The sequence below is a fragment of the Pezoporus occidentalis genome, unplaced genomic scaffold (genome assembly GCF_034315485.1).
Source record: "Pezoporus occidentalis ecotype Australia unplaced genomic scaffold, CSIRO_AGI_Poc_V1 ctg172, whole genome shotgun sequence".
Lineage (NCBI taxonomy): Eukaryota > Metazoa > Chordata > Aves > Psittaciformes > Psittacidae > Pezoporus > Pezoporus occidentalis.
Window position 1 is genome coordinate 1,799,955 of NW_026913554.1, and position 19,501 is coordinate 1,819,455.

At 40.9% G+C, this 19,501-nt stretch overlaps 1 protein-coding gene across 2 annotated transcripts in view; it reads right to left on the reverse strand.

Moving 5' to 3' along the window:
• CNOT6L (CCR4-NOT transcription complex subunit 6 like) overlaps nucleotides 1–19,501 on the reverse strand; it is a 31,993-nt gene that overhangs the window by 5,043 nt on the left and 7,449 nt on the right. For both annotated transcript variants that reach the window (XM_062614144.1, XM_062614143.1), the window contains exons 2-9: nucleotides 8,030–8,151; nucleotides 7,423–7,609; nucleotides 6,912–6,997; nucleotides 6,389–6,478; nucleotides 5,500–5,568; nucleotides 3,768–3,925; nucleotides 2,590–2,744; nucleotides 1,045–1,196 (exon numbers count right to left, since the gene is read on the reverse strand). In XM_062614144.1, coding sequence (XP_062470128.1) covers nucleotides 1,045–1,196; nucleotides 2,590–2,744; nucleotides 3,768–3,925; nucleotides 5,500–5,568; nucleotides 6,389–6,478; nucleotides 6,912–6,997; nucleotides 7,423–7,609; nucleotides 8,030–8,141 — 1,009 coding nt within the window. In that variant the 5' untranslated portion in view covers nucleotides 8,142–8,151. The remainder of the gene's footprint in view (nucleotides 1–1,044; nucleotides 1,197–2,589; nucleotides 2,745–3,767; nucleotides 3,926–5,499; nucleotides 5,569–6,388; nucleotides 6,479–6,911; nucleotides 6,998–7,422; nucleotides 7,610–8,029; nucleotides 8,152–19,501) is intronic.

The following is a 19,501-nucleotide window of genomic DNA, read 5'->3' on the forward strand; positions in this document are numbered from 1 at the left end:
ACACCAACAAATGGATGTATTTTTATTGCTGGAAAAAGAGGCATTACCTGAACCACTACTCCTTTCTGAATCAGTATGTGACTAAATCTGTCCAATATAGGAAAGAAACAGCCAGCATAATCTGAAACTCTTACAGTTGCATTCCTTATCTACTCCTCAAGTGGATATCACTTGACCTTGCACAACTATTCAATATTAAAGGCACAAGGGAGTTTCTTAACTCTTAGCTTCCACAGTACAGCAAATTGTTACCTTGGAAAAAACCTCAAACCTGCTTATTAAATGTTAATGCTTAAATACAGTACAAACCTGGCTGCTGCTTAACACTGTAGCTGCTTTTACTATTTATCTGAGAAACAGTACTCTGAAAGATGGGGCATAAAGCCACAGGCAGTTCCTTCCACTCTTGCAATTTACACATTCTGCTCCTTTGAAGGCTACACTGGCAACAAGCCACCAAAAAAAACCCAGACATGCAGACACAGCAGGGTGGCAATTATAAGCACACTGAAATTGTCTACTGCATCTGATCAAACTTAAATGAAAATGTGACAGCCAGTCAATCAAGTGGCATGAAAAGATACCTGATAATCTCATTTGTCTGCACCAGTACATTAGCACTGTCTTACAGTCACTGGGGGGGGGGGGAACGGAAGGATTCAACCAAGGGAAAAAAAAAGAGAGTTGAAAATAGAAGTTGAACATTATTGACAACGACTGGTAAGAGCTCGTGCATGTAAACACATTCAACTTGAAAAAGCTTAATTCTTCAAGTAGAAATTAACAGAGTAAGAAAGCAGGGACAAAATCTTGAAAGGAGAAAGCTAAATGCTGGGTATCTGGCTGTGGACCAGGAAATCATGTTGTGTGTGTCCTGTCTTACCCACTGATGGGCTATCATACAGTAAAGAGCATTTGCTCACCCACAAGTATTTGTTTACCACCAGCAATGGCAATAATATTCTTGAGAGCTCTATTATTTAGGAATAACTCATGCCTTTATGTGCTTTGAGTTATCAATGGGAGAACCATGGTCATACTCACTTGCTCCAAATAGTTCTTTGTGCACCTCTAATACCACAGCAACTCCGATGTTGTCCTTTGTCATCACTCTGTTTAACATAGCTTCTGAACCTTCAGAGTTAGCCATTGCCACTTGGTTGAACTCCACTGTATGCTTCTGCACTAGTGTAAACCTGATTAAACAAAGAGAATCACATGTGAACACATCTGACATACAGCTACATGAAAAGATGCGGTTTCTATCTGCACTCCAGTATACCATGTCTAAGGAGAGAGCCTAGAGGCACGTGGTGAGGCACATTCCTTTTGTCTGCTCATTTTATAAAAGTGAAAACAGTTCTAAGAAATATTCCCCCAGTCAGGATAGAGCTCTTTGTCTGGCAAGCAAGATACTCTCACGTGAGATGAGATACCTGGGGTTTAGGAAGTGTTTACTTGTTTCTGCATAGCACTCCAAGAGGACTGTTCAGAGCAATCTCAGAGGTTATTGCACCTCTTCTGGAGTGTTCTAGGTAAAAAAATTAAGATGAGATGGTAATTAAAGGCTTGCCTTTTACTATGGGCAAATGCATTGTGGAAAAACAGCTTCTTTGAAAACACCAGCTATCAGCACTAGTTTTGTGAAATTGGTTTTTCATTCCCTTCTAGCCTTAGGATGCCCCAAAGTGCCTTGTTTTAGGACAAACTGAAGGCTACCTATTGAAAGCTGGGGGCTTTTCCTGTTTGTGCTCTCAGAAAATGAGTGTTATGTCTTCTGTTCTCACATGTAAGAAGAGCCAAAGCATAATAATCAGTTCTCTATATACCCTTGTTAGTTTCAAGGTTTGAAAAACACCAGCTGTTTGTTTTCACAGACTTCCCAGTCAAACCCAGTCAAATTGTTTTTATACATGATCTAAAAGGTTTATTTTTGTTTCTGGAAGCAGTGAAAACTCTGAAAGCCTTTGCAAAACTTCCATTCTAATTATTGAAACCGTTTTGAGGGATTATTCAGAGGGATACTCGGTGTGGTACAACCTGTGAGCAGTTTACACAGACGAGAAGTGTGAATGTCACCACCTCTCCTCCCTTCCCAATAGTTTGATGCTTTTAGTGTAGCAGAACCTTTTGGATCAGGTATTCAACAATGTCTTGATTCATACAGCAGAGAACATTCTGTGATCCTTTTGCAGTAATACATCTTTTAATACCTGATGATCAAGAAAGCACAGCTTCTAGATCTTTACTCTTAGAGGGATGAAACTGCTGTCAATCAAGGCAGAAGTTTGTACAGAAGGTATTTATTAGATCTGTCAAAAAATGTGCACACAAACATGCAAGTTTTCACTTGTACCAGCTCTCCTGTAACTTCCCTGGTTTCTGAAGAAGTATTTTTGTTCACCTCTGAAAAGAATGGAAGGGCTGTGTTGCAAACAGAGCAGCAGAAAAGAAGGGAGGCTCATTCTTTGTCATGAACTTTCTATTTTGGTTTATAGTACTTCAGCTACCATGTGCCCTGAGGAAAACTTTCAGACCTAAATCAAGTCGGTTTTAATGTATTTTTAAAAAGCTGTTTCTGCCCCTTACTTTTCAGTTTTGAAGAATATTGCACAGCCATCCACATGCTTTTTCTCCTGCTCAGACATGATTTTGGCACGTGACTTTGGAGAAAAAAATCCATCGTATCCTCGTTCTTTCAAGGCTGGCAGAAAAAGGGTGAAGTATTGCTCTGTTTCCACTTCCTGGAATTGAACACAAATACCTTAGGCTAACACAGTCAAGCAAACCATTCCTATTTCTGTATGGCAACTTGTGCCTGCCTTGGCTTGCAGTCAGCAGCTCTCAACAAAGCAAAAAGCTTCTGCTTGAACAAATCATGTCACTTCCTAGATTAATGGCCTACCAGAAACAGATTTACATTCCTGCATATCCTGGAATCCCCCCAGAAGGGAAAGTGACAGGTTTATTTTGAATAACAATAGATTACACCTGGTATTTTTGACATATGAACATGGATACCATCCTAGGTTAAAACTTCTGAGAGGTCAACAAGTATCCAGCAGCAATTAATATGTAATTTCTTTCACACAAGGGTCTCTTGCTGCTCTGTAACAATACATTTTCTTTGTAGCAACATTTGGCCTCCAAGAGGATTTTAGACTTAATCTCTCGAGGTTTTCAGACCAAGGTAACTACTCCCTTCTTGAGCAAGATTTTTGCCTATCAGAACTTGTTTAAAAAAATGAAAGAACAGTTTAAAGGCAGAAGCATTCAACTATTCTAAACATCGGCAATACATTTCTAATGACACAGCAGGACACATGTACCAATGACACTCGATATTTAACTGCAACCATAAGAGTCCCTTTGTTTACCAATGAGAGCATTTTTGAGATTTTAACTTGTATGTCAAGCAGGAATGGACCAAGATTTGGGAATACAGCATTTTCATTCTCCCCTTCTGCAGTAAACCCTATATACCCAGAAGGAGAATATTTAGGATGCTTATCTGAGCATGAAAAGACCCAGATCTTCCAATACAGATTGCCTACTAATTTAGCTAATTTTATCTCACTTGCTTTGTCCCATTTCATAAAACACAAGCCAATGCATAAACAAGGATCTTTGCACACAGCTTGTATGGGTAAGCCCCAGAATTTGTTAGCAAGCAGATGAGTATGATGTTCTCAAGAAAGCATTACATTCTAAGAGCAGAAGTTAATGTTTTCTGTTTCTGATGAAAAATACAGTTATTTTCCAATTACCTGAAGACTAATAATATCTGCATCACAATTGACGATTTCTTCCATGATTCCCTTTTTTCTATACTCCCAGTTGAGTGCCCAAGATGGGCAGTAGCCATAGAGCTGCCGGGTGGCGTATTTATCACACAGCACATTGTAACACATAACTGTGAATGAAGCTGGAAGGAAAGAAGGAAAGGGAAAGGTTATCAGCCTCTGAAGATTACAAATTCTGAACTTATTCAAGCCAAAATACTGGATCTTACATGGTCTGTTCTGGAGCACCTGCTGAACACAAGTCAGTGGACTTATTCTACTGAGCATTTTATGAGCCAGCAGGTACCAAACAAGGCTAAACTCTCCCTGAAAAAAAAAATCAGCATTACTTCCAAAAGGAGAAGGTGTTGTGTGCATTACAAAGTAATGCAATCCCATTTTGCTGTCGATTCTTGGTTTCCTGTGGGGATGGGGGAGATCTAGATACAGGCAACAATTAGGAACAGCCTCTCGCTTTGGTAAGAAACCAGACAGAAATGCTGTTTTAGAATGCTTCAGTTTTAGGCAGTCTGATTTCAAAACATTTGTACTACATCCTTAGCACCTGTAAAACATTTCTAAGTTGTGTCTATCAAGCCTAAGAGGGAGAGAAATGTCTGGGTGAAGGCAGGGAAGAGAAAAAATGAATGCATCCATCAGCAAGCACCTAACAGATTATTTGGTCGCATTTGAAAAAAGAGAGAAGTCAGCATGCAGCTCATCAGATCATTCAGCTTCACACAAACTTCTTTCACACACAAACTTCTGAACTCCCTTAGGTTTTACACCAAGATTAAAAGATGGGAAAATGCAACATCCTAACACCATGCCACTGGAAAAGACTGTTCAAATCTGCACAGAAAGAAGTGAAGTTTTACTATGAGGCTATCCCACAGCGGTACTTTTTTATACTCATAGTCACAGAAGGTTTCTGCTGTCAGGTTTAATTTTAGAACAACAAGCAACACGATTGTTACAGTTTTTACCATTAAATATTCCACAGCTCAATTGCCTAATGCTATGTTTCCTAATGACCTCTGAATTCTATTTGTGCTCATGAAGTTTGATTATAAAATAAAAAGAAAGTTATAAAACTCCTCTGAGACACTGACTTAGGGAGGAATCTGAACAGAAATGCCGAACTTAATGTGGTGGTGGCTTACAGGACTTCTGGCATTTTTCATTTCTTCCTATTTTTTTTCTGGTTGCTCATATTCAGGATGAGCAGGCGAGGAAAAGCCGCTGGATTTGGACAGCCTGAAAAAATGCTGCCTCTTGCACTTTACCAAAAGCAACAATAGAGGGCACTAAACTGACTTCAGTCCCAGGCACTCCGCGTGTTTACTTGCAGATAGTCATTTCCCGAAGTCTCACTACGGTTAGCCTGACAGTGGACGCAGCATTTGTACACTGCTATTTTACAGTTATCACTTCTGAGAAATGAATTTCTTTTAAAAAAACTCTTTTGCTTGGGCATCAGTGGCTGAAACATGTGTGAAAAAGCCTGAAATGGAAATGAAATGACCGGCATCCCATTCAAATTACAAAAAAGGTATGTACAGAACAGCCATATGTTAATTATCTTAGTACAAATCAACACAAATAGCTGTTTTCAATCTGCTCCGTGTAAGGCAGAAGACTTCTCTGAAAATAAATCCAAATAAAAGTTTTGCAGCACATCACTGTGTGAACATAGGGAAAAGAACCGCAGATTTACCTGAGGGCAGAATTTGGTCTCGTTCTTTTAAAGTAATCCATGGCCTTGGAGGCAGCTGCTCCGGATGAACTAAAAAAAAATAAATAGAAACCAGTGATTAATTCATGGTTTATATTTGTAAGTTACAATTTCTAAGTCAAAATGACAAGTGAACAATAATGTTCCATACTGTGCTTTGCAACCCCAGCTCCCTGAATCTTTTTACACTCTAGGGCAAGAAAAAATAATGTAAATGGCAAATGACTACCAATAGTAAAGGCAAATTTGTCAGTGTTAAGGTTCATCACTGTTTTTGTCACTTGCTTTCCAATCTAGAAGCACCACCAATGTACTCCTGCATGTTGAATATACTGCTGAAGAAGGAGGGGTAAATCCTGTAGTGGTTCAGACACCCTTTTCCAAGAACCTCACCCTATATCCATCATTCCTGCAGTGTTTTAACCTATTAGACATCAAGAGGCAAACCAGAAAATTCAGTTACAGAGCCACAACACAGGATTCAAGTCAGATACTGGATATTCTTAATCACTTTGGTATTTTGATACCTAAATTTCACATTCTGCTTGCACTTGGATTATAATTTCTAGTGGAAAGTATCAAAATGGCTTCAGACAGAAAGACCTTGCAGTTTTGTTGGTAACTGAAGGGTTTCAAACAGAACAGTGGGAACAACTGGCTGCAATATGATAACATGGGAAAAGCTTGGACAATATTATTCAATCTCCTCCACAGTGTGTGTTTGTGTGTACAACTGGAACCACTCAACAAATGCAAAAGCAGTTAGAAAATACTCTGCCTTCAGTGGTTCAGACTCTTGTTTTAGCAGGAAATGCTGTCAGAAATGCATGCTTTTAACCACTTCTGTCAAACAGAGTTCTAAGGCTGTCACCTGCTAGATTGTCAAGCATGTAGTTCAGTAGCTTCCGAGTTCCGTCTGGGTCCTGGTAGAGGCTGAGAATATCTTGTGATAAAGGATTGCCTGCCAACAGCATAAAACAACAACTGGGTGATTAGCTGCCTGACTTTCTCAAAGCTTTCCAACCAAAGAAAATCTCCATAATGAGAAGAGACAAACTGACTCAGAAGATATTCGGGTTGCTTAACTTGTAACTGTAGAGTACCACAGTAACAGATGTTACAGAAATAGCTGGCACAGACTTTTATTTTGACTCACTTAATAATACAGTAGGTTAAAGGGTTTATTTACCTATCTACAGATACGAAATAGCCTCATAAGGAAATTTGACAGCATTAAAAAAGCATCTTTTTTTCAGACTGGCTTTGGCTACAAGCTTAGTATCTCAAATAAACTCTAACAAAATGCTGAGGTAATACACCAAGATTTTGAGCACAGCCCCCTCAGTTATTCAAGAGTACTCCTAGGAATATTTAATTGCAAAGAACACACTCACCTTTCAAACCTAGGGTTTGTAGCTGGAAGAGCCGTCCAAGTTCATAAGGCAAAACCCGTAACAGATTGTTATTTAAAAACAATTCCCTGCAGCAAATGCAAAAAACACTTTTGGTGAGTATCACTTCAGAAATGCATCATCAAAGATGACACTTTGCACCCTGATTTTTTTTTGTGCTATGGAAAAATATGCCAATCTTCCCTTTTCAAAGCATGACCAAAAAAAAACCATAAAAGCCACAAAACCCCCAAAATTAAATCAGGGAGAATTTAAACAGCAAGCAAATATCAAGTCTCAGTGAATGTTTCAGAGCAGAAACTACACAGCTTACAGACATGCACCTGCAGAGATCAGTAAAGAGGGGTAATGAACCCTAAAGTAATTATTAGAACTGAAGCTTTGCACCCATCCTGAATTATATTAAGTACAAGAATGAAAAGCAAGATAAAATTCTTGGTCCCAGTCCCAGAATATAGATTTTTGAAAAGTTAACCGGAATAATTTCTCTTACCTGAGAGATATCATGTTTCCTAGTTCTGCTGGTAAACTTCTGAGTTTGTTGGATGACAGATTCAGGTAAACCAGATTATGAAGCTTGGCAATATCAGGTGGAATGCGAGTAAGATTATTGTCATTGAGATGCAGAGCAGTCAAGTGTGTCAGTGACCAAAGTGATGTACTTAAACTCCGCACTCTACCTAAAAAAGAAAAGAATCACCTCTTCAGTCAGGTTTGTGCTCTTAAACCATCAGATATTCTACCACTTCGCTGGAACACTGAGTGACACTTGCAGGAGATACCTCTGTGTATCTTCTCTACAAGCAGACTTTAAATAATTATCTAACCCTCCTAGATAAAAGGACAGAGATGGAGACACAGTTCTAGGGAAGCAGATGTGCTACCCAAAAACTCATCTCCAATCTGAGCTCCTGTTTTAAATGAACTGGGCTGAATATAAGCCAGCCAAGCTCAGACCCAACTGTTTAGTGAGTTACTCCTCCTCCCCCCAGCTCAGTAAAACTCTTTTCCCAATAGTATCCCCGACCTAAAAGTGCCCGGTATGATTCTGGGGCACCAACAAACCCACTGAACCAAAATTCAAAACCAACAAAACTCACCCGAGATCTCTAACTCAGCCCAGTGTGACTTCTTCCCATTGGCTACCTCTTCTGCTGACATGATGGTGTAAATTCTGCGAGGATCTGGAGGATCATATTTTTCCTTTGGCATCCCTGTTAGTCTGAAAGACCATCAAAACCATTACCGTCTGCCATTTCACATTTTATTTCTAGCCCCCCAGGAGCTTTCCTTCCCCAGTAATTGGAGAATATCCTGGAAATTGTCCCTGGACATGCCCTGGGGTTTCTGTACAATAAGTATTATGCTAACACCAGCCCAACTGCTCCCACCTTATGGAGTCAAGCAAGTGCTCAGACCTTTGCAGAATACGGGCTCATAATAGAAAAGGGCATTTCTTTCTGCAAAGTTTGGATTTCTATAGTCGTGTGCAGAGTTATCTTGTACTGCCCCAGTGAAGACTTTCTGGATTTCCCAGTTTCTCTCCCAGACTGAAGCATAACCTACATCATTGCTGAGTTATTTGCTGTGTGCAGAACCTGCAGACAAGATGACAACATTTCACTGCTCCTGGCAAAAGCACACGGGTTACTCCCTCTTGGAGTTTTCACAGGGAACCAGTGATTGAAGAGAAGGCTCTTCCCTTTGCTTTTACAGTAATTATTTTCAACATACAAAGTCCCATTTATATAAGACTCGAAACTGCAGTCTGGAGGGGAATTACCTCAATTTTGCCATTAACTGGCTATCTTCTCTGCTTTGTGCTTTTTCATGCTCAGTATCAGTCAAGACCTTTTTACTCCTAATGACCTAGGAGACCTAAAACGACTTAAAGTAAAACTCTCATTAGCTGTTCTTGTACATACAGGGCTTCAGCCCAGACACAAACTTTAGTATCAGATGCATGGATACATTTTAATACCAGATGCATGCACTCTGGTCAGAAGAGAGCTTTGATGTCCCACTCAAAAAACATACACCTTCCAGATGGCATGGGGAGAAGTTTCCTTCCATACCTCCCAGAACAGAAAGACTCAGGGACAGGGGCTGTTTGGTTTAAAAACATAAGGTTAGCTGAACTTGATGTTCACAGGTTTTTTCCTCCCCAGGCACATGAAATACCCAACCTCAATTTGATACAAATCCAAAGCAGCTGGCTTACAGGATGCATTTTTTTCTCCTCATACATCTCTACTACAACTGGCTGCAATAGCTGTGAATAATGACTATAACTCATTTGGTTTGCTGAACTGACAAGACAGAAAACTATGAAGAATTTGAGGAAACTAGTACAGGGGATTATTTTTTTTCAGCTTGTCCTGAACAAAGATCACACGTCCCCTTTACGAGATTCAAGTACTGAGTTTCTTCCAACTGATACAGATCACCAAAACAGGGTTTGGGCATTGCAGAGGAGCAGGAGTTGTCAGGGCTGTCCCCTGAGAAGGGTCTCAGTTACAGGTCTGGTGTTTCCCTCCCTGACAAACATGCAAGGAAATTCCATTCACACTGAATTAAGGCTCCCTGATGCAAGCACAGGGCAGATACAAGTCCCACATCTAATTACAGACAACTTCTATTTACAGGTGAAGTCATAAGGCGAGGAAAGCCACAGGGTAAGAGGATTCTGCCCTCACGCTGCTCAACTGCAGCAATTCAGTTCAGGGTGCTGAATGAAACTTAAGATCATTTAAGGATATAGGATTATACCTGAGATCCTTTGATTCATGTTTCAGAACTCCAAAATCAGGAGTGGTACTTCCCAACACAGTTACATGCTTTGGGAACACTAAATCTCCAATGCTTGGGTTTTGCTGGATTTATCTTCACTGTTAAATATGTGCAGAAGCAAGAGCAGCCCTGGCCCCATGAAATGATTCCTCTCAGCCCCTGCTGAGAGCCACCAAAGCCCTATTTCACCTTTTCTCCCGGGCATCCTTGCTCTTAGACACATATGAAGCTAATCCACATTCCAACATGTCTCCACACAGCCATTCCTGGGTTTTGCTAGACCCCTGGAACTGACCAGAGCCATCCAGCAGAGCCATGAATTGCTGCAAAGAGCATGGTCCCAAGTCCAAGGCCTGCGAGGAAACACATTGCAACACTACCACACTTTGTAGAAAAGTAATTTCCTCAAGTAGCATCAAGTGTGCTACCTAAGGTACTACTTGATACAAATTTCATGTGATAGACACCAGAATCAAAACCACAGTCCCAGCGTTTCAGACCCAGCATAAACAGAGTGAGCCTGTCCGTGTCAAAAAGCAGCAAGCTAGTTTTGCAGCAAGTCACGCTGTGACATCACTGTCACAGGGCCACCTGCAATGATCCCTTAACAGAAAATGAGATTTTGTTACATGGCAATATTTATTTCATCTTTAAGGCATACTGCAGATTACAAGGGGAAACCTAAAAGCTCAGTGAAAATCAACCAGAATATCAACAAAGGATTAAGGGTTTATGGCAGAAGGGAGTTTTTTTGATCTTTAAGACTTAGAACTGACCCAGGATGGGTCTCCACTTTGTTTTTTAATCTGTCACATCTTAAAACAATCCGTACTTCTACCACATATGGACCTAGGACATCGCAAACTTTGCTGTCAAATACCCAGCAGCAGCATTTGGGTGAGCGCTTTGTGAAACATGCTGTGCTTACCAAGTCCTTTGCATTCTTTTTTTCCACAGCATGATACCATGTTAGTATTAGACACAGGGAGCTTTAAATTTAAGTTTCTGCATACCGAAGCTCCTGCTTGCACCACATACTGTTGACAAAAAGCTTTGGCTGTGATTGTTTCCTATGGGCTTCTCAAGGTGCATTTCTAGCTCAAAAAGCAAGCGGAATTGTTAGTGCTTCTGCTCGCTGTTTCATCGCAAGCCAGGCTCAGATGACTAACAGCTCAGGAAGGTTCAGTCCAGCCAGGGGTCCTTGCTGTCACACGCACATCAATTCAAAGCCTTGAAGCAGCTGCGGTCTCCTCCAGCTGCCAAGCAGCCTTGCTGGAAACCAAAGCAGGGCTTGGCATTCCCATTGCCAGATCCTTCACTGCTCACACTGGGGCAGAAGCTGGACAAACATTGCAGGGCCTGGTGAGGAAGTATTTAAAAAACTGTGGTGGTTGGACCATCTGAGTCACCCCACACTCATCCATACCTGCCCACAGGCCAAGAGATGACCACCGACCAGGTGACACCATCAAAAAGCTTTGGGATTACAATTTCCTCCTTGGCAGGGAACCCAATTGAATTATGCTGAAATGTTGCTTGTTATAAGAAGTGCTCTGCCAATTTAAAGCAATTTGTGGCAGTCAAAGGCCTTCCAATGAACCAAGCCCTGAACTGCGAGTCAAATGGCATGCAGATTTTTCAGGTATTAGTCACTTTATAATTATTTTGAAATAGTATTGACTCAAACGAGCATCAGTGTCATTTCCACAGTTACAGAAAAGCGAAAACAAATCAAATATACTTTCTTTTTTTTTTTTTTTACTGCATAACATTGAGCAAGACTTGAAAGACATGACATGCATTTTTTTTTTTTAAGCAAAAATGAATTCTGCCTGGGTTCCCAACTCCTATCGTTCCCATCGCCCCCTCTGCTTGTCCTGGAACTAAACCAGTATCCAAAAATCCCAACCTATTTTTGCTCAGTCTTCAGGGACCTACACCAAGTTCTCTGAATCAGTTAACCCCTGCTAAAACTTGCTCTCCACTACAGATCTAACCATGTAAACTTAAATAGTATGACCCTGATATTGTGGAAATTAAAGAAAACCTGAATATGAGAACATCAGTGCATTAGTAAGAAAGTAAGTTCTGCACAAACTTGGAGATCTGAGGGTTCCTAACAATGTCATGCTTATGCACCAACTCTTTGGCTCCAAGTCCATCCTGACATCACAGGGTTACTCAGCTGAAACCCTAAGTATGATCCCAGGTGAACTTAAGCAGATCGAGTTCAGCTGTATATAAAAAGGGTTAGGGAGAAAGTATTTGGTTTGGAAGAGTTGCAAGGAGGAGGTTTGTGGCTGTTTTTTTTTACAAGCTTGTTTTTATATGCTGCTGTATTTGCTGGCTTCTGTGTATAGGGTGCACTGGTAATTAAAGCCCCCCCCCAATAAAGACAAATGTAGCTACTGAAGGGGTAAAGTGTTAAAGAAGAAAGTTTTGAGGTATCAGGCCATACCACAGGCTTTTACTCTGAAGACTCGTATTTTTGGGGCAACAAACAACAGAAGCTTCTATATACTTGGGAGTTTCAGCCAACCAGGTAACAACAGAAAAGAGCACTGCTCTTTTGCGCTTATCTATCTAAGAAGATCTGAAGTTGTACATGTATGGAGAATGTGAGATAGGGAGGTCGCAGTTAGCAATATGAAATATAAACTGTGACTTTTCTTAGGGAGAAGTTGAAAGCAGCCTTACAAATTGCACCCACACGACAAGAGAAGAAAGGACACCATGCTAAGGATTAGGAAATTTCTTAACTCATAGTATAATTTTTCTTGTATGGGTGGGGGAAATCAACAGCAGCTGTGAACATAAGAAATCTCTTCCATTACACAGCACACACAAACACACCAAAGTAACTATCTCAGGGTTGTTGTGAGAGATTAAATGCATCACTATCATTTTTAATAAAGTCACATCTCTTCTTCTGAAGGTAAATATCCCCCATCAAGCAGAAGGATTAATGTATGTTCAATGGGAAGAGAAAGCCTGCTCACAGCTGTCCAGATTATCTGGCATCTGTGTTGCAGGAGGGCTTCAAAGCTGCATAGGTCAAAGCTGCTGCAAAATAATGACCAGTCCCTTCCCTAGCGAGGTACAAGACAAATTTCTTAAATTATAGTGACTATAATGTGTTGTTCCACTTAAGTTCTTCCATACCTCAATGCATAAATGAATTGTCTGTTTCTAACAAGGAAGCAAATAGAAAAGAGCTGCAACTTCATCCTGCTTCAGTTCATGGATGCGTTGGCACAACTCAAAATCCTCGCCTCCAGCAGAGTGACGTTCTTTGTGTTGTTTTTTTTTCTCCCAGCCTCTGTATATAGATGAGTCAAACTGCCAAAGCATTTTGAAAACCATCCAGCATACTGCCCTGAATCATTCCTCCTTCCCCTGTGCAGTAACAGCTTACTGTCCATCCGTTTCCATATGGTGATTCCTCCCAGGAATTAAGAATCCTGCTGGCTGACGAAGCCAGAGCATGTGCGTGCCCATGTATATACACAGGCACATGTTACTTACATTGGAAAGCTGGACCACAAGCTGGAAAACAGAGCCTTTTTTCTCTACGCATTTTGTAAACAGGCCTAAATGGTTGCAAAGGGAGGAAAGGAAGGTTGCTCCTCTGTAATAAGAGTGCTCTGTTTTTATGAGTGCATGACGAAAGTCTCTCCATTTTGGTTCCCCAAAGGAGAAGGGAAAGTACGGCCAATACCCACAAATACAAAAACTGACTTGGAGTACTTCAGGGCGATGAAGTTCAAGAAAATAAAGTTGACTGTTAAAGAGATTTAAAACTAATACTAGTATGTGTATATATGTGTTAGAGTAAGGTACATTAGGATATCATAGAGTATTTAGTGTATATATACAAGAAAGAAAATATGCATGGGGAATTCTGACAGTCTTTTGCTTGGATCTGAGTTTTCTTCGTTGTGCTTTCCTGCGGGAACATGTTCAACCACCTCTGCATATGTTGTCCCTACCAAGAGTTCAACACACACTGTGAGTTTGCCAACAAAGGTACTGTCTCCTTTCAATTTCTTATTCCAAGTAACCTGACTGGGAATAGAGATTATCAGTGAAACAAATAAAAATGCCTCATCATTTTTTTTCTTTTATTAAGAAGAGAAAATAAGTTTCTTACAGTAAGAAAACGGTTTCTTACTGTCAATTCCCAATACTGAGATTACAGTCTTTGAGGAAAGTATAATCAAAGTGGGTAAATAGTGACTACTTGGATACAAGCATCCTATCAAGAGAGAATATTTAAACAGCAAGTGGAAATAAATCACAAGGCAAAGAATAAAATTTGAAGCGAGTATTAACTCTAAGGAGTAACAATTAAAATTTCAAGGTTGCCACCAGGGAGCTAGCAACAAATGAAGTCCACAAGTACAACATACTCCTGTAATGCTGTTAGAAAAATACTTTGGCTTGCACTCTTCTCATCTGCTAATGCATTACAAAATACAGGAAGGTAATAAGGGGCTTTTCTTGAACCACATCAGTCATGCATCTAAAACCAAACCTGCGTTAGTAAGGCATCTTTGTTACTCTTAGGTTCAGTACTGAAATTCCTCAACTTGAAACTTTCAGTGAATCTTCATGCATATTGCAAGCTTAATGTTTTAATAAAACTGCCATCTCTTCTCCATGATCAAGACAAATACTAGATGTGGAAGATATTTCAACAAAGTAAGCTTCAGAAGTAATTTTCACAGTCTCTCCTTGTACCTATCACAAGGCATTTCTCCTTCAAGGACTACAGCTTTGTATTGCAACTCATGTAAGTAAAATGAGCAGAACTGAGAAGACCTAAGTAGTGGGATCTCTATACTGATGGTCAGAAGATGAAATGCTGTTCCTCAAAGCTGTAAGTGGTCAAGAAGCATGTTTGTGCTGAGAAGCAGAAGGGACAGACTCTTACTACAGTGCTGCCCCTGCCTGGCAAAATTCTATCTTTGTCATAGTCAAGGGAAAGCCATCCATCAGGTTATGAACAAGGTTGCACAGGCAGAAGGCATCTTCACAGAGTAACTTCAGGGTTGGGAAAAAGCATTACTGTTTGATCAGCTTGGCTGACAATTTGGGAAGTGTTGCAGTCTTTACCAAAGTGGCAGCAACCCTGTGTGAAACTGCATGCAGGATTTCATTCATGCAATCCAGCTAGTGAACAGGGAAGTGTGATGAAAAGGACATGACAACAGCAAGAACGGCAACAATATGATGGAATTTGTCCAAGCTTTGCTCTAGTTTTTATTCCATGTGGTACTTAGATTAGGCTCAGCAAGAGGAGGTTATTTAAGCTTTGCATGTTCAGTTTCACAGAAAATCCTCTCTTTGCAAGTTCTTCATCAAGAGGTGCAGCAGCTCAGAAGGTTCCACTGGAGGCTCTTGTACAAAGGGAGTCCCTGTACCTTAACTAAGTCCAGTAAGGAACTGCCTATGCCTGGCACACCAATGCTGCTCATGTGCTGTCAAGCCCCTGTAAGGCAAGCAAAACAAGATGTACGACCAGCTGCAGTGATGCTCACCCACCACATCCTGCAAGGCTTTGTGCCTCCTCTTTCTGTCCTGATTTCCGGCACAAGCTCAAGCATGGCGAAATACAAGTTGGAGTGGGAATAGTGAAATGCAAGAGGTAACCAAGAACCTACAGCTGGTTGTGAATTCAGTGGCAGTGGGATCGCAGGGGGCTTCACATCACTTCAGCAAAGACTGTAGAAGCTCAGAAACGTATGGGAAAGTCACAGAAGCAAACCCTGGAGAAACAGAGCAAAAGCCAAGGGGGAGAAGTGGGAAGGGAGGAACTTGCTGTATTTGATTCATTGTAGAGCCAACTGGCACTAGCTTGATGGAAATGCTAATTGTCCTACTGACATACACCCACTAGTTATTTCCCCCTGTTCCCTCATCTCCTCTAAACGAAGTAGAGTCTTTTCCTAAATCACAGGTGACACAAGAATATCCAGGTTTCCACCCTTCCTTTTCCTCCATGTCACACCCCCACTTACAAGAACAGCTGAACTATTTACTGCATGAAAATACTATGTAGCAGTAGTTATTTTTAACTTCTGTATTTAGTTAACATTATAGTCCTTGCCCCAAAAGAACCAGAAGAGTGTTTGAAAGCCTATTACTCCTAGTTGCATATGTGACAACTCCTGAGTATCCCCATCAAGTCAGAGAGTAATAACCTGCCTTTGTCTGTAGATGCCTTTTATAAGGCCTGTTTTCAAAGGAGCTCTTAAGGGCTAGCTTACATGCAAACACAGGCAGGTAGCTCCTCAAGAACAAAGCTCTGCTTAACAGAAATGCATACAAGGGGTCTACTATAGGGCAAGAAGAGTTTGAACAGGCAGCCTGTAAATAAATCTAATCAGAAGCCCCTAAAGGGATCATGTAAAGAGTAGATTTATTTACACAAGTATTGCCCCTAGTTCAAAGAACTGACCCATTTCAAATGCTGTCCCATCCCCTGGAGAGCACTGGTCTTTTAATGAGATACAGGACAGAGGGGCTTAAAGGATTAAGAACTGCAGTCACTGGGAGTCCAGGGAAGGTAGCAGCTGGTGCTGGATCAGTAGGAAGCATAGAGACAAAATGCTGTCCTGGGCTGCAGGTACAAAAGAAAAGCATCCGAGTGCAGCTGCAACTTAAAGCAGGAGGTTTTCCTTATACCAGTTTGACATCAATAGGACCTGGGAGATGGAAAACTCTCAACACCAAGAACTGAGTGAGCATGAAGTGGTGTAGTGTGCAAGCTTCCCTCTGAGCCTCAAGAGAAAAAGCTGTTTTATTGACAAGCCTAATCCAACACCTTGGCTCATTCAGTCACTTGCTTAGAAATGATAAAGACCCTGTTCAGGTTGCCTCAAGCCAACACCTTGTCTCATTCAACTCCTCAGGATCAATAATTGGAGAGAAGTCAGCTATCGACCTGTTTTCTAAGCAAAGCTACACCGAAATTATTAATCCACACACACCACTGCAGCAACTTGGAAGCTGTCTTCTCAAGGAACACTTCTTTCTTTCCTTAAGATACAGTTCGAATCATCAATAACCTTTCATCTTTCAAAGTCTGTGCTAGGAAAAAAGAACAAATGAGATTATTTCCAAAGCTACAGCGCTATCTCACTCTTTCAGCAGTAGGCTGCCAACACTTGAACAAAATAAGCAAAGCCTGGCAGCACTTCAGTTGCTCTCCCTATATGATAGACAGATAATGGCCAGCTTATCGCTCACAATCTGGAGGGTTTTTTTGCAGCAATAATTAATAACAGGAAAATCTGCCACCACAAAACTTACTTCAGATAGCTTTAAATGTACAAGGCCTGCCCTGTTCAACTACAGGTAGGTTTGGATGTGGCAAAGCTCAAGATTACAAAAGGATGAGTTAAAAAATAAAGGCCAGAGGAAAAAGTACACACCAATAGCAGAAACTGTTTTGCAATCGCTGGCACGATAAATTAGCATTTTCATATTACAGCTCAGTTTCAACGAGCCACAAGATGCTGCATTAGTGCTCAAAGTAGCTGGGCTTGTATGCTCAGAAGAGGAGGAGAAGGAAAGGGATCTTTTTAAATAAAGCAGTTTATAGGCATAAACTCCCTTCTCAGTAGGGTATATTTAAATGTACTTTACTTTTTTAATCAAAGAAGTAAAAAAGCACGCCCAATAGCCTGAAAAAAGCATATTATTTGGATACCGAAATAAGTAGTTTAGCTGCTTCTGTACCTGATTGTCTGGATCTCTCCTATGTGCAATTACTGATACTTCAGCTTCCAAAATTCTAGTTTTAAAATCCATGCTGATGAGTAGCAAAGATTCTTCTAGCTACATTCCAGCAAGGTGAAAAATGAGAAACTACAGCAACAGCCCAAGACAATCTCTGTGGGGACCAGCAAATTCACCTCCAGCAGAAAAGCAAGATGTGGATATCTGGAAGCTAAACTAGGGGCATCTGTGAAAAAAAGCTGCAATTTCCAGAGGGTCAAGCTGCTACCCAATGCAGCGACACTCTCAATCAACATTAGCAGCATGTTAATTCTGTCGCCCAGAAGGACTGATGTAATATTTAATTTATTAGAGGGAAGCAAGCTACACAAGAACAAACCATGAGGTGTACGTTAGCTGTCAGGGGGCATGGCCGAGAGCTGGTATGAATTGTGCTTGTTCCTGTGCCAGAAGGTAGGCTGAACTTGGGTGGATTTCTCTGTTCAGCCACTTCAAGGGATTTCATCTAAAGTGTGTGTATTACCTATCCAGGGAATACCTTTGACAATTTTTCCTGAAGTTCTTTAAACAGGTCAGTTTTCTGTTCTTTCTAAAGATGCTAGCAGGCGAGAAGTTAATTCAGGAGTACCCTAATGTTGGTGTTTGCAAAGGCTTCCTTGTGGACCTCCCTTCCTTCATGTCATGCTGAGTTTTGATCATGGTCCTTCACTGTTGATACAGAGTTATGCAAACCACAGGGCAACACTGGAAAAGCTGCAGACCTGACACTTGCTTTCAAGGCACTGAGGGTGCAAGTACTCTCAACACTAAGTACTGTATAAACCTGCAAACTAGATAATGCGCTCTAAAAGTAAGTCAAATAAGAGAACAATGGCACAAAGCCCTGGTCCTGGCAAGCATCACTCACCACTGGGTAGCATGCACACTGCTGCTTTACAGAAACAGTGTCTAAAGTAAGATCACAGACACAGTGGCTGTGTGGAAGAGGAAGGTATGGATTCAGGAATGCTGCAGCACTGTTGAGAGCTTGAGGTTTTGAAACACATAATTTTCCAAGTAGAAAATTCTTCTGAGTTGTACTCATCTCCCCTCATACATATCCAAGGTTGTTTTGTCCATACTTGCAGCTGCCATGAAATAAGTGGCCATCTCTTTAAAATGGAACAGTTCCACCTTTACGTGCACAGGATCTTGCAGTTCATCACAGGACTAGTCACTGTGCAGTCCGCAAGTCAAACCATACACCAAAAAACACATCAAAGGAGGAAATAGGCATCCTCAGTTCATAGCCTCACGTAAGACTTTGCTAAGTAAGTCTTCAAAAAGGCTGCATAACCTTGTCATCTGAGACACTTCAAAGAGATCTTAGTACTGTAAAAAAATCCCCAAACCTCCTATCCATAGGTCTCAAATACTTAATACATCTGCTCCTCTCATCCACTTAGAATATTTGTAATTTATCCACTCCTTTGCAATCTTTTGCTCCAGACTGAGATGGAGAAGCAAAAGGATCATTGCACAGGTAGAATACAAGGTAAAAAATACAAGCTAAGGGCCATCTGACAAGCTGAACCTGACTCTTCCTGGCACTTGTTGCCTGTATTCTGGTATGTGAGAAGTTGTCTGGCCCCGTTTTCCCTTTGCTTTCTTAACTTTCCAAAACAAAAAGGGATTAGAGGAAAGGCGTTCACAAGTGGAAATTTCTGCTGGGTGGATAATTCATCCTGTGCTAGCTCTCCCACTTCCAGGGCCAGTTTTAAATTCATGTAACAGAATAAATATAAATTGACTTGTAAGGGTTAGAGGAAGCAGTAACCAGTTTTCTGGAACTATTGCTCCATTTGGCCTTTTCCTGCCTGGAGCTACAAGTTCCTTGACTGTAAGAAAATGCAAAGAAGAGTGTTTTCTTTTACCTGGAGAGCACAGTTTCTGACAACTGTTCTGCTTTTAAATCCCTTGCAGATCAGTTTGAAGTCTCCTATCTGTATCAGTAGGAAGTTCTGTTTTGCAGCAGACCATGTCATATGTGCATACCAATA